The following is a 13,053-nucleotide window of genomic DNA, read 5'->3' as shown; positions in this document are numbered from 1 at the left end:
CAGGGGTGCGGGCTGGTTCCCAGAAGAAAGGAGCGGAACTCATTCCTGCTGTATTCCTCCCGTGGGGAGGTGGCAACAGGGTGCAGCCTGCACAGGCAGTGTCAGTGAAAGCGAATCATGTTCCCTGTCTCTAGGAAAAGAGTCGAGACCTAAGGGGCTTGATGTCTTGCCAGAAGCTTTCCTGGTAAGTTGAGGAGGGCTGCTGTACGGGGTAAGAGTGTGGAAGCCGTGTGCGTGAGACGTGGTGCCTGGGGTTCCTCCTCTTGTCTGGAGAAACGTGGACGCCTCTGTAGTGTGCCCTTCTGTTCAGAGTCGGTTCACTTTGGGGAAGAAAAGTGGTTCTTCTCCTTGTTAGGCTCCCATGGGGTGTTGATCTGGGGACATGGGAAGACGCGGGTGGGACTGTGGGGTTAGTGTCACCTACCTGCTGCCCAGCGCCTTTCCTGTGCCCAGACTGCTTGTCCTGGGCTCACCAGGGCCTTCCCGGGAGCACGCGAAATGGACGTTTCTGCTTCGGTGTCCCATTCTTTGTGAATTTTATTCTGTGTTTCAGGAGTCAGCACTGTCTGGAAGGAAAAGAAAAGCTAGCACATCCCTGACCGATGACGAAGGTCTGTTCCCCGGTACTCTCTTTGCCGTCTGTGTGACGAGCCCTCAAACTGTAGGCCGGGGGCATCCTCAGTGTACTCAGGGTGCCTGGTGGCCCAGTGACTTGTGTCACGGGACCAGTCGCCTTGGAGGGTGGGGGAGGGGACGGTGGAGGAGGCAGAGCGCAGGACCTTTTGTGGATAGTTCGTTTGCGCAGAGGAGCCAGCTGGGAAGGGCGGAAGCTGGTGGAGGGAAAGCGTCGGCTAGTGGCAAGGCCCCGGGGGCTCGTGTGCGGATGGCGGGTGGGCCCGCAGCCACCCAGAGCCTGCCTCTGTTGAGGGTGAGTTGCGGGGTTCACGGAACAGCAGGCTGGGCAGTGGCTGACTGTCGTCTGAAACGGGCGATGACAAACTCAGAGCGACCCCGAGCAGCAGGCTGGTGGGTTCTGCGGCGGGGTCAGCCGACGGACGAAAAGTGTGACGTCGCTCCGTGTGCCGCTGGGGAGGTCTGTCGTGTAATGAACCGGGCTGTGTTTCGCAGCCCGAGGAAGGAGGTGAAGTGCGGTCACTGGGTTCCTGCTCACTGAGGAAGCCTGTGCTCGCTCGCCTACCTCGAGGGGTGGAAAGGCCCAGCTCTCTGCTGGCTGGCTGAGACGGTGGCGGAGCCTGGTAGCGTCTCGTGAGCAGGTGGGAAGACGCGGGGAGGTCTGTTTCCCTGACACCTGGTGGGGGCCGTTTCAGTGGAGGACGAGGAGGAGACCATAGAAGAGGAAGAAGCCAACGAGGGGGCCGTGGACCACCAGGCGGAGCTGTCCAATTTGGCCAAAGAAGGTAGGCCCTGAGCGTGGTGCTGGGGGCGCTCAGGGCGCCGGAAAATGCACGGAAGTGCGTGTAAAATCGTGTGAGACCAGCGACCCCCCCGGGAAGCACGCTGTGTGCCGGTGTGGGGGTCCCGCCGGGCAGCCTCGGCCCCGCTCGCCCCTGCCGTCTGCACACGCCACCCGGCTCGCTTGCGGGACCGTGTGTAAATGGCATCGCGCGCCGGGCCTGTCTGTCGCTTCTTCGCCCGGCTCCTCTGTTCCCGGGCCTGTCCGGTGCTCGTGTGCCGCTTACGCCTCACGGGCTCTCCCTGCCGAGCCGCGGCCCCGGGCGCAAACGTGTCACTGACTCCCTGCTGCGTGCTGCCGGGCGTTCCGCTTGTCCCCCCTTCTGCCTCCGCGCGCTGCGGGAGCGCCCCCGTGGCCCGTGCCCACGCACGGGAGGCGGGTTGGCCGGTGCGCACCACGGTCTGCCGTGCAAGGCCGGCCGGGCTTGGGCTGCGGGTTCCTTCCAAGCCCCTCACGTCAGGGCACCGGACGCTGTCCTGCCGGGATGCTTCTGCCGAGCCGGCGGGCTCCTCTTTTCCGTTTTGGTTTTGGGCTTCCTTTCTCTGTCATCTTGTGAGTGGTGTTTGTTTATGGCACACGTGCGTCCTTCGTGGTTACTGTGCCGGGGGCACCTCCGTGTGTCTTCATTCTCCTCACGGGACCTTCTGAAGAACAGGCATTCTAAATCTTGGCGCACTTGAATTTGTCTGCTTTCAAAAACCCTGTTTTAGCCTCAGGATCACGAGGATGTCTCCCTGTTTGTCTACAAGGTTCTAATTTTAGTTACGTGTCGATGTCTTTGAACCGTCAAGAATAGCATCTGTCCATTGTGTGAAGACTGCGATTTTTTTTTTTTTCTAATCCCAAAACAGATCACAGCTGTCCTGGCGCCCTTTGCCAAGCGGGTCCTTGCTAGCTGGTTGTCCCAGTCTGCTCAGCCCACTCCCCTGCCCCGGCCCTGTGCTCCCCCTGAGAACCAGCCCCCCCGCCCCCCCCCACCCCGTACCCCCCATGAAAACCGGCCCCCGTCGCCCCCCGGCCCCGTGCCCACCCTGAGAGCCACCTGGCTCCCTCCCCGCATCCTTCTCAGGGCAGCCTCGGCCGTCTCCGGCTGATTTAGGGTACGCCTCTGATTGGCTCATCAGGCTTCAGAGGAAAATTGGTTGGGAATTTTGATCTGAACGTAGTCGAGCCGGCGGGTGATGGCGGAGAACTGCATCCTTACCGAGTTGAGCGTTTCTAACCTCTGATTGTGGCGCGTCCCCGATCTCACAGGTCTTGGTCAGGAGCTGCCGGGCACGTTTTACGATCGTGTGTTTTTTGTTAGATTTATTTCTAGGCGTCTTAACCTTTTTTGAAGTTGCAGCGGGGAATGCGTTTGTTGGCGTCGGGGGAGCCGCGGCCGCGTGACGGGATGTGACGTGCAGCGGCTCCGCCCGGCTCACGATCGCTCCGTGGCGCGTTCCCTTCCCCGCCGCGGTGCGACCACTCTTCCCGGGGAGTCTCGGCCCCGTCTTTTCTCCTCCTGCGTGGCACACGGAGTCGGGGGGGGGGGGGGGGGCGGGGGGCTGGTGCCGGGCGCCCTGGCTCACTCGCGGCCCTAAGTGGCAGCGGCTCGCTCCACCGCGCAGGCAGGCGCTCTGGCTCTTCTCGCGTCTCCCCGGTTCCCTTCCCGCGTCCTCGCTGCCGTGGCTTTCTGAGCTCGGTGTCACCTATAGCTCGGAGTCCTTGTTGGTGCCGCATCGTGGCGCCTCTGCCAGCGAGGGTGGGTCACGGGACCTGGCCGGGGTGGGGGGTGGGGTCCGTTAGGGTGAGCTCTTTGTGCAGAAGGTATCACCGCTGTTGTACCCGCTATTCAAAACGGTTTTTGCTCTATTTTTGTTTGACTTTTATTTGACGTTTCGTATTTTTATGTATTGCCAGTTATTTTCTATCAATTGCGTTTTTATAGTTACACTTATTGGTTCATAGGTTCTAGTATGTATTATTTTAGAAATTTAAAAATTTTTTTATGAATAAAAATTGAGTTTCTTAGTCTCATTTCAAAGATTCTCATTTTTATAAAGAAAAGTGTCAGTAATGGGCGACAGTTACTCTTTGGAAAACATCAACGTGTCTTTAGAAAGTATGTATTTTTTCCAAGGAGTTAAAGCCAAGAAGCGGAGAACCTGTGAAGAAGGCCCTTTCCCCTTTGCCGCACCCTCCCTCTGCGTCGTCTTCCCAACTGCCTGTCACCCCTGATGGAAACTAACCCCTCTTCTCCCCGCGATCCTTTCCAGCCGAATTGCCCTTAATCGATTTGATGAAGTTGTACGAAGGAGCTTTTCTGCCCAGTTTCCAGTGGCCGCAGCCGAAGCCTGACAGTGAGGAGGCGAGTGAAGAAGAAGGTCTGTGTTCAGCCTTTAAAAAACTGAAAAACTGAGCCTTAAAGCAGAAGCCAAAACACGTAGGGGTTTGAGTTGCCTTCGTTTTCTTTTACTCTGATGGAAGAAAAAGTCGCAAGTGTGTTTGACGTATAATTTTCTGTTGATGTGGTTTTGTTAAACTTTATGCCGTATTCAGCTTATGTATCTTGAGAGAGAGAGGGAGCGAGAGAGCGAGCGCGTGCAGGCTGGGGAGGAGCAGAGAGGGAGGGAGAGAGAATCCCTGGCAGGCTCTGCACTGTCAGCATAGAGCCCGACACGGGGCTCGATCCCACCAACTGTGAGATCGTGACCTGCGCAGAAGTCAAGAGTCAGCCGCTTCACTGACTGAGCCACCCAAGCCCCACTGTTTTTATTTATTAACTTGGTAAAATTTCAGAATACCCGATCGGGTTGTAAACAGCGTAGAAATATTTTTCTCAGGTTTGTAAAAGTCGTTATTTTACAGGCTTAGAATTCATCATATATATTCAGGCTACGCTAGTTTTGACTTTTTTTCAGTTTTAGTAGACATTCCGAACAAACACACAGGCTGCACCCAAAAAAAGCCTACTTTGTCTTATTTTCATTCTACTTGTTCTGATCCACAGGTACAGATTCCTGTGAGCAGAGAGGCTAGGGGCGGGCAGGACCAGAGGGAGGGCCGGTGGCCTCCTCGCTTGCCGAGTTTCCCTTTCTTGGTGGTGGGGGTAATCACTAAGCCCTTAGATACCTGTAAATCTGGTGACGCCAGCTCCTAGTCGCTACAGAGATCTTCGTTCTCCGTTTTCACGCAACAGCTTTCCAGAGTGGTTCTTCAGCTGGTAGCGTCCTAGGAATTTCTAGCCACATGTTTGGTCGGTGTTGCTAGGTAGTAGAACGGATCAAAGACAAAACGTCTACTGCATTTGAAGTATTTGGATTCTGTCAGCGCGTTCCCTTTTTATTCTTTCCATCATAAAACTCTCGCAGCGGCTACAGACCCGTTTTTCTGTTCACAGATGTGGAAGACTGCCCGGCCGAGAGCCGGAAGGACGTGGTTCTCATCGACTCGCTGTTCATCATGGACCAGTTTAAGGCTGCAGAGAGAATGACTATCGGGAACCCTCACACAAAGGACATCGCGGAGGTGACCGCTGTGGCCGAAGCTGTCCTGCCCAAGGGCAGTGCCCGGGTCAGCCCCACGGTGAGGCACTGAGCTGCCCCCCGGGGGGCGGTGTCTTGGTGAGGCCGAGAAAAGGCTCGTGACTTCCCTGTAACTGTTCCAGATGCAGAGGTTGGTAGGCAGGCAGAGCGAACGCTGCTCTTGCTTCCCTAGGTCTCCTCTGTGGTCCTCCTATAGGCCCACCGCACGACTGATTTGACTTCACTGCGGAGAAAAGTGTCTAACGGGTAGTTTGAGGAGTATTTGGCCCGTGTGTTGCTGCAGGTGAAGTTGAACGCCCCATCTCTGTTGTATGGCGCGCTCAGAGATTACCAGAAGATCGGCCTGGACTGGCTGGCCAAGCTCTACCGGAAGAGCCTCAATGGTATATTGGCAGACGAAGCCGGGCTTGGTAAAACTGTACAGATCATTGCTTTCTTTGCCCACCTGGCTTGCAACGAAGGTAAGATTTTGTTGTTTTGAGGACCACGTATTCGCTAAGACCGACGGTGGGCGGTGCGTCGGGCTGGAGGGTGGGGAGTGTGGCCTGTCTTCCCCTGCTCCACTGCCCTGTGCTCCGGTCCAGGACCCAAGAGACCAGGGCTCAGAAATACGCGTCGTCTGAACAAGCGGAAAACTCATTTGCGGTCCGCGCTAGATTGAGCAACTCACTGTAACTCAAAATCTGACACGGTGACGACCCACTGGACCGTGTGACCCCAGTGTCCCCCGCCAGTCGGGACCCGTGCCTTCCCTGGGCTGCGGTGCCTGCACCCCTGCCTCCCGACTGGGCCTGCTGCCTGGCAGTGCCTCTGCTCCCCTGCCTGAGTTCCTCAGGGAGCGGCTCGCGGACCTGGTGAGGGTTCGGGGGCCGGACCACAGCGGAGACCCCGGCCGCTTCCTCGTGCCTGACTCTTTGGACTCACACGTCACCAGTCAGGCCCTGCGGCCTCCGTAGCGGCACGTTCAGGGGCCGGCCCCCCACTCGCTGCCCTCCACTCGGCCTGTGGGTCAGGAGCTTTCTTGTCCCCAGCTCTGTGCCTTTGAGGGGGCTGTAGAAGGGCAAGTGCCTGGTGTCTTTAACATAGGACGGGGGCTTACATACAAGTGAGTCTGGAACAAACAGCGTGGTGGTCATGGGCACTGACCCCCCCGCCCCCCCCATGCAGACAAAAACCCGTGTGTAACTTTGACTTCCCTAAAACTTCACTGAGGACATAGTTAACCGTTGATCGGGGGCTGAACCAAGAGCATGAACAGACGACCAACACTTATTTTGTGCATGTGTTACGCAGCGCGTTATTAACGATAAAGTGAGCTAGAGGAAAGAAAACGTCAAGGACGTCATCAGGAAGAGGAAACAAAGTATCATGTGTGTTGAGAAAGATCCGTGTGTGAGTAGGTGAACCTGTGTGGTTCACGCTCAGTTCACACTCGTGTTGTTCCCGGGTCGGCCGTAGTGTTTCTCTTGGAAAGGGAAACGTTCTGGATCCAGACTAAATGGGCTCCTGGATAGCGGAGCAGACGCGTCCTCTTCCTCTTCACGGACCTTCGGAAGCCAGGAGGAGGCTCACTCAATTAGGGAGGTGGCGTCCTGCCGTGGGGCGCGTGGAGACCTGGGGGGGGTGCGGGTGTGGACAGGGCTTGTTCCCTCCACTCGGGGCGGTCCCCCCGCCCCGTCTGCCTGGTTGTGGTGCACTCCCCTCACCACCGCTAGTACGCGCCTCTTCTTTGCCCTGTGTTTGGAAAGATTGATCCAGCTCGGTCAGGTTTTAAATAGAAACGGATCGACGTCAGGGCTCCTTCCTTTCTCGCATTAATCGGTTCTGGGTTTTGCCCCAGCTCCGGAGTCTCCAGCTCTCAGGTTCTGATAGCCCGCTTCCCCCTCAGTACGCCACCTGGCCTCGCTCTCTGGGCGTTGAGGTGAAAGGGGTGTTGGTTACCGTGTTTGTAATAGGAAGAAATCGGAAGCAGACAGCGCTTCCAAAAACGGGCTTTCGTTCCATCGGCTGAACGAACGAACGAACGGATCGGTCAGTCCTTCGCGCGCTCGACGTTCGCGTGGCGCCTGTGCCGCTGCGGGCGCTGGGCTGTGCGGGAAGGGCGGCAGTGAGCAGAGCGGGAGGCCCGCCCTGGGCGCCTGCAGAAAACCAGAAGCGCAACTGTATTCTGAATGCGGGTCTCTTAAAAACTCTCGGTTCTCGCGGTGGGGGAAGGGCACCCGGGGTTGACGTGCGTCTCTCCTCCTGGAGCGCGCCTGGCGCAGAGCTTTTGTCCACTTCCGTGATTTCTTCGCGAAGCGGTCGTTTCCATTCTCGTTCACCTTCCTCTTGGGCGGATCTTCTCGGAACCGGAGGGGACGCCGTGCACAGGGCGAGTATCGGTTGCAGACATGCGCACTGCGTGCCGTTTTCTCGAGTCTTCTGTTTCCGCCTTCTGACCTGGTTTATGTTTCGTTTGTAGCACGGAAGTTGGCGTTTGTCACGTACATGTTATTCTAATACTTGAAAACGTTATTCGGAGGACCGAGCGGAAGCGGAGGGTTTGGGGCGGTCCGGCAGTCGGGCCTCTCGTGTCCTGAGCAGGGTCCCCGTACAGGAGAGCTCTGCCCCGTGCCCACAGCACGCTCACTCTACCCGGTCCTCCTTCGGCAGCTCCCTGTCGAGTCTCTCCTGTCCAGGGGCACTGGCTGAGCGGGGGGTGGGGTGGGGGGAGGGGAGGGGAGGACGCCTGTGCGTGTGCCTGCCGTGCTTCCGTGCTCGGCACGGCGCCGGGTGCCCACTTTCTGTTACAAAAAAAGGGTGAGGTTTTCTGTTACAGACGAAGGTTCTGTGTCTCCTCTCTCACGTAGGCAATTGGGGCCCTCATCTCGTGGTCGTGAGGGGCTGTAGCATCCTCAAGTGGGAGCTCGAGCTGAAGCGCTGGTGTCCCGGGCTCAAAACCCTCTTGTACGTGGGCAGCCACCGAGAGCTGAGAGCAAAGAGACAGGTAGGTGGGTGGATGCGTGGAGTACGTCGCACAGGAGGGTCTCCATCTGTGCGGAAGGCAGATTTTGGGGTGTCAGGCGAGCCTTCTGGCGGTTCCTGATTTGGAGCCCCCTAAACGCACAGATGCCCCGTGAGGAAAGCCCCCGTGCGAACGGGCACCTTCGTGCCCAGAATCGGGGGCCGTCCCTTCCCTGCTGCCTGCACGCCCCCGAGCAGCGTAAGCCCAGCGAGATCTTGTGCCGCGCACGCCCTGATGCGTGCGTGGTAAACGCTCGCCGGGCTCTGCCGACACGCGGGCCAGCTGCCGGGACACCTGCCCTGTGCCGTCTGGCACCGGATCCTGAGTGAAAGTGTACTAGACGGCACTGTCTTTCGCTGAAGCTGACACACTGCCTCGTTGTCAGACCGTGACGTTGAGTAGTAGTTACTGGAAAAGTGAGTATTCTGGGATGTATTCACGTCCCGTCGCCGGTCGTTAGCTCGTTTTTGAAAAGCCTGTGACGCAGTCAGTTGCGGTGCGGACGTGCGGACGTCCCGTGACGTTCTCCGTGCGGTGTCCCCACGGACGATGGAACAGCTGGTTTCCCTCCGTGGTTCTCCGTGGTGACCCGTCTTCTGGGACCGGTTGTTGACGCCTCAGAGCAGCTTCTCGGGTTGCGTCTGCAGTACGTTCGCTCCCAGAGGAAGAGCCCGGGAGGACCTGTGCCGTGTGCCGTGTGCCGTGTGCCGTAGCGGCCAGCGGGCCGGAGGAGCGGGGTGGCGGGATGGGGCGGCGGCCCGGGAGGCGCCGTGCGGGCCGTCTTCCCGCAGGGGAGGCGTGCTCGCGGCCGGGTTCTTGTGCCGCAGGAGTGGACGGAGCCCAACAGCTTCAACGTGTGCGTCGCGCCCTACAAGCACTTCTTCAGGGGCTACGCGTCCTTCACGCGGGTGCGCTGGAGGTGCCTGGTCATCGACGAGATGCAGCGCGTCAAGGGCATGACTGAGAGGCACTGGGAGGCTGTGTTCACCCTGAGGAGGTGGGACCCGCCCCCGCCCCCGCCCCCGCCCCCGCCCCCGGGTTCTGGTCGCCCGTGCCGGTGACACGAAGCAGGCTGGCGGGTGTGGTCGGCCGCACGGGGGTTCCCTTCGCCCTGACGGGCGTGTGGGGCCGCGGGTCCCGAGGCGCCCGTGTCGTCCGGTCCGTCCCCGGGGCGCGCGCTTACCCGGACCCCGTGACCCCGCCGTGCCTTTCCTCTCGCGTCCTCGGGGGCGGCGAGCCCGCGGCCGGCCTGCCGGGCGAGGGCTCAGCCGCGGCCTGTGCTCGCAGCCAGCAGCGCCTGCTCCTGATGGACGCGCCGCCGCACAACACCTTCCTGGAGCTGTGGACCATGGTGCACTTCCTCATCCCCGGCGTCTCCAGGCCCTACCTGCACCCGCCGCTCAAGGCCCCGAGCGAGGAGAACCAGGACTACTACCACAAAGCGGTCATCCGCCTGCACCGGGTGGGCGCCGGGGGGGGCGGGGGGGGGGCGGGGGCGGCGGGGGAGACGACGGCAGGGAGACGACGCCACGTGCTCTCGTGTCTCGTCCAGGTGACCCAGCCCTTCATCCTGAGGAGGACGAAGAGGGACGTGGAGAAGCAGCTGACGAGGAAGTACGAGCACGTGCTCAAGTGCCGGCTGTCGAGCCGGCAGAAGGCCCTGTACGAGGACGTGATCCTACAGCCCGGGTGAGCGGGCCCCCGGCCGAGAGGGCGCGCAGCCTGCACCCCGTGCCCTCCCTGCTCCCCGGGGTCACGGCAGAGGCCGGCGAGGCACGCACTCTCCGACTGGGTGGCTCGGTCTGTGACGGCCCGAGGGGACAGGTGGTGACCGGGGTGCCGCCCTGAGGCTGCACGTGCGGGTCTCGGTGGGGCTCAGGGGGCCCAGCGGGGCACGGTGTCCCCGTGAGACCGTTGTGCGCGCCACGTCCTCGCCGGCAGCGTCGTCAGGATGGTGTCTGCCTGCAGCCTGTTCTCCCCGGCCGGTTCTGGAAAACCCGAGGCCGGAACGTAAGCGTGCGTTCTTGCGCCCTGGGACAAGGTCTTAGTCCCTGACGGGTGGCATCGGTGGTGCTGCAGGGGAGAGGAGGAGCCGCAGAGTCCTCCTGCCCCGGCCGTGCCCCGGGGACCGGCCACCTTCTTTCGCGTCCGGCAGCTCCTCTCTCGGATGTGACTTCGGGTTACGGAGAGCGGGGTCCGTGGAGGGCGCTGTCACGCCCGTGGCGGGAGACCCGTCCTCCTCTGTGGGGCTCCCCTGGCGTTCCTTCACCGGCAGCAGACGGTGCCCTCAGGACGTCTGGGCCGTGGGCGTGCTGGGCTCGCCCTGGCGGGGTGGTGCTGGTCCTGCCTGCGGACGTGGGAGGATGGCGACTGCGGACCTGGGCTGTGTGTGGCGTGGCTCCTGCTCCTCGTAGAGCGGTGGGAAGTGACTCTTCCTCTTCGTGTCCGTGGACCTCTTTTTCCCTGAATCTGTCCAGTCACACGGGAGACGTCGAGCACACCTGTGGCCAACCCCACTTTAGCTCCCGATGACGGACGTGCCTCGTTGCACGTTGACGCGACGGTCTGGGGTCCTCGAGCGGGCTCTGAGCTTTGCTCTGGTCACTCGGCGGCAGGCCGGGTCTCGGTTCTTGCCGTCTTCCGGTGCGCCCTCTCCTCGGCAGACCTCGTCTCCCCCCCTTTCCTGGGGCCCTGCACACCTGCCTGTGTGAGCCTCTTCCGCTCCAGGGCTTTATTTCCGGGGTCCTGGGCCTCGCTTGTGCTTCGGCCTTTTCTTCTGAGATACGTCCCTCGTACCGGCCCTCGCGTAGACAGGGGGCGCCTTACACGTTCCCCTCCACCTCTCCAGACTCTGCTCTCCGGAGCCCGGCTTGCAGACCGTGTACCTGTCCCTGTCCCTGCCCGGCCGCTTTGCTGGGGCCCGTTTCTTTGTGGCCGAGAACGGCTCGTGTGGGGTTCTGCTGACTTCTAGCACAGCCCGCCAGCTGGCCACATTCTCCCGCGGCCGCTTCAGCTATCCCTTGAGGGATACCCGGTCTCATGAGGGCGTCCCCAGAGCACCTTCTGTCTAGACTTCCCTGTCCTCGGACACAGTAGCCCATCACCCCGATGCCCATCTGGAAGTCTGGCATCCTCCCTGCCACTCCCTGTCTCTCTGTCTTGTCGTCTCTGCTCCTGGGTCTCTGAGGGCCAGCCTGCCCTCCTTTCGGTCTCCACGGCTCCTTCCCACACCTCCTGGGGACACCACGCCCTCTTCCTCACCCTGGGGGTCTCCAGCCACTGTGTTTCCCACATGGGCCTGGCCTGGCCTGCGGTTGGCCTGGGTGTCTGCCTTCATGGCTGCAGGGCCAGGGCTGCTGTCCCACCTGGGGGGCGCTTCCTCCCCCGGGTCGGGTGCTCTCGCCCTGGTGCCCGCCCTTGCTTTACGGCACTCGTGACTGTGGGGCGGAAACACGTCAACCGCTGCCCATTTAGAGTGTCGTCCTCCCCTGGGAGAGGTGGCTGGGACAGCTGTGTGCCCATTCGACCCTCCCTCCTGGCGCTCTGCCTCCCGGCTGGTTTCAAGGGAACGGTAAGTGGCTCCGAGAGTCCTGACTGCCTGGAGGACAGTGGGACGTGAGTGTTCCGGGGGGACCGCTCACCCAGACCTGGTGAGGATGCGCCGGCTGTGCTCCTGCGGTCAGCGGTGTCCACGGCGCCCACACTAATGCCCGTGCTGGTGTTTCTCCCCGAGAGCAGGACGCAGGAGGCGCTGAAGAGCGGGCACTTCGTGGACGTGCTGAGCATCCTGCTGAGGCTGCAGCGTATCTGCAACCACCCGGGGCTGGTGGAGCCACGGCTCCCGGAGTCGTCCTACACGGCGGGGCCCCTGCGGTACCGCTCCGCCTCCCTCGTCCTCCAGGCACTCGACGGAGACTCGCGGAAGGTCTGTGTCCGCTTGGCACCCGCAGCAGGCGCCCTGTGCGCAGCACCGGGGCTGGGAGGTTGCTTTCGGCGCGCTCGGCCCGCGTTGGAGACTCGCCTTCCCCTGACGCACGGTCTGCGCCCCGGGTCGGCCCGGGAGGGACGAGCCCGTGGCTCGACGGCTGCAGAGGAGGGGCTCCTAGCGCCACGTGCGCTCTTGGGCCGTTTGCGGGGAGCTCAGGGCACCACTACGGGTGCCCGTTGGGGATGCACGCTGGCGTCTCCTAGGCGAGCGCCCGTCACGGGCCGTCTGACGCCTCGGGTGGGTCCTGTGCCCGCACGTGTGTGTTTGCGGGAACCTGGCGTTCTCCGCGTGCCCCCCACCCCACGCGCTGGCGGGGGGGCTTTGGGCTGGGTCCCCCTTGGTGGGGGGCGGGGAGGGGCGTAACCATGCCCTTCCTGTGTGCACTGTGTGTGTGGGATCCATGGGAAGAACCTGACGCCGTGCCTGGCGTCCCAAGAGCTTGGTGTAGGTCACGTTTTACCGTTTTCTCTCCCTTGTTCAGTGAGCACTGAGGCCTGCTAGGGGCCAAGCAGTTTTCTGATCACTGAACAGCAGGGAGCAAGACGCCTGTACCCGGCCTGCTTCCGTCTTTTGTGTCTGGCTCGCTTCGCCGAGCGTGCTGCTTTCAGAGTTCATCCATCTTGTGGCGCACGTCAGAATTTCCTTCCTGCTCGAGGCTGAATCGTATTCCCTCTGCGGGTGGAGCGCGGTCTGCTCACCTGGTCGTCCGTTAAGGGACACTTAGCTTACCTCCACGGTTTGCCCGCCGTGAGTCGTGTTACTGTGGATGCTCAAGGAGCAGCTTTGTGTGGACGCGGATTTTGTGTTTCTCGGGCACGCGTCTGGGTGTGCGGTTGTGGGGCCACGTGGCTCCTCCGCGTTTAACCTTTTGAGGAGCGGCCAGGCTGTTTGCACATCCCCCCGTGTGTTTGAGGGTGCGGGGGGCTCTCCGGCACCTGCTGTCCGTTTCCCTTGTCGACGTCGCGATGGGCACGAGGCCGTGTTTCCTCGTTAGAGCACAGGTGAGGGGGTCTGCCCCCAGCTGGAGACTGAGGCCGTGCTCCCGCCTGTGCAACGCGTG

At 61.2% G+C, this 13,053-nt stretch overlaps 1 protein-coding gene across 13 annotated transcripts in view; it reads left to right on the top strand.

Annotated features, from left to right (window-relative positions):
* EP400 (E1A binding protein p400) overlaps nt 1-13,053 on the top strand; it is a 97,486-nt gene that overhangs the window by 35,408 nt on the left and 49,025 nt on the right. For all 13 annotated transcript variants that reach the window (XM_078435964.2, XM_078435972.2, XM_078435970.2 and 10 more), the window contains 11 exons: nt 135-184; nt 554-611; nt 1,329-1,418; nt 3,733-3,840; nt 4,857-5,041; nt 5,285-5,462; nt 7,851-7,987; nt 8,833-9,002; nt 9,293-9,467; nt 9,558-9,694; nt 11,744-11,930. In XM_078435964.2, the coding sequence (XP_078292090.2) occupies nt 135-184; nt 554-611; nt 1,329-1,418; nt 3,733-3,840; nt 4,857-5,041; nt 5,285-5,462; nt 7,851-7,987; nt 8,833-9,002; nt 9,293-9,467; nt 9,558-9,694; nt 11,744-11,930 (1,475 nt within the window). The remainder of the gene's footprint in view (nt 1-134; nt 185-553; nt 612-1,328; nt 1,419-3,732; nt 3,841-4,856; nt 5,042-5,284; nt 5,463-7,850; nt 7,988-8,832; nt 9,003-9,292; nt 9,468-9,557; nt 9,695-11,743; nt 11,931-13,053) is intronic.

This window comes from Panthera onca, chromosome D3 (genome assembly GCF_046562875.1).
Source record: "Panthera onca isolate mPanOnc1 chromosome D3, mPanOnc1 haplotype 2, whole genome shotgun sequence".
Lineage (NCBI taxonomy): Eukaryota > Metazoa > Chordata > Mammalia > Carnivora > Felidae > Panthera > Panthera onca.
Note: the sequence above shows the minus strand (reverse complement) of the source record. Positions and strands in the feature narration are given on the sequence as shown.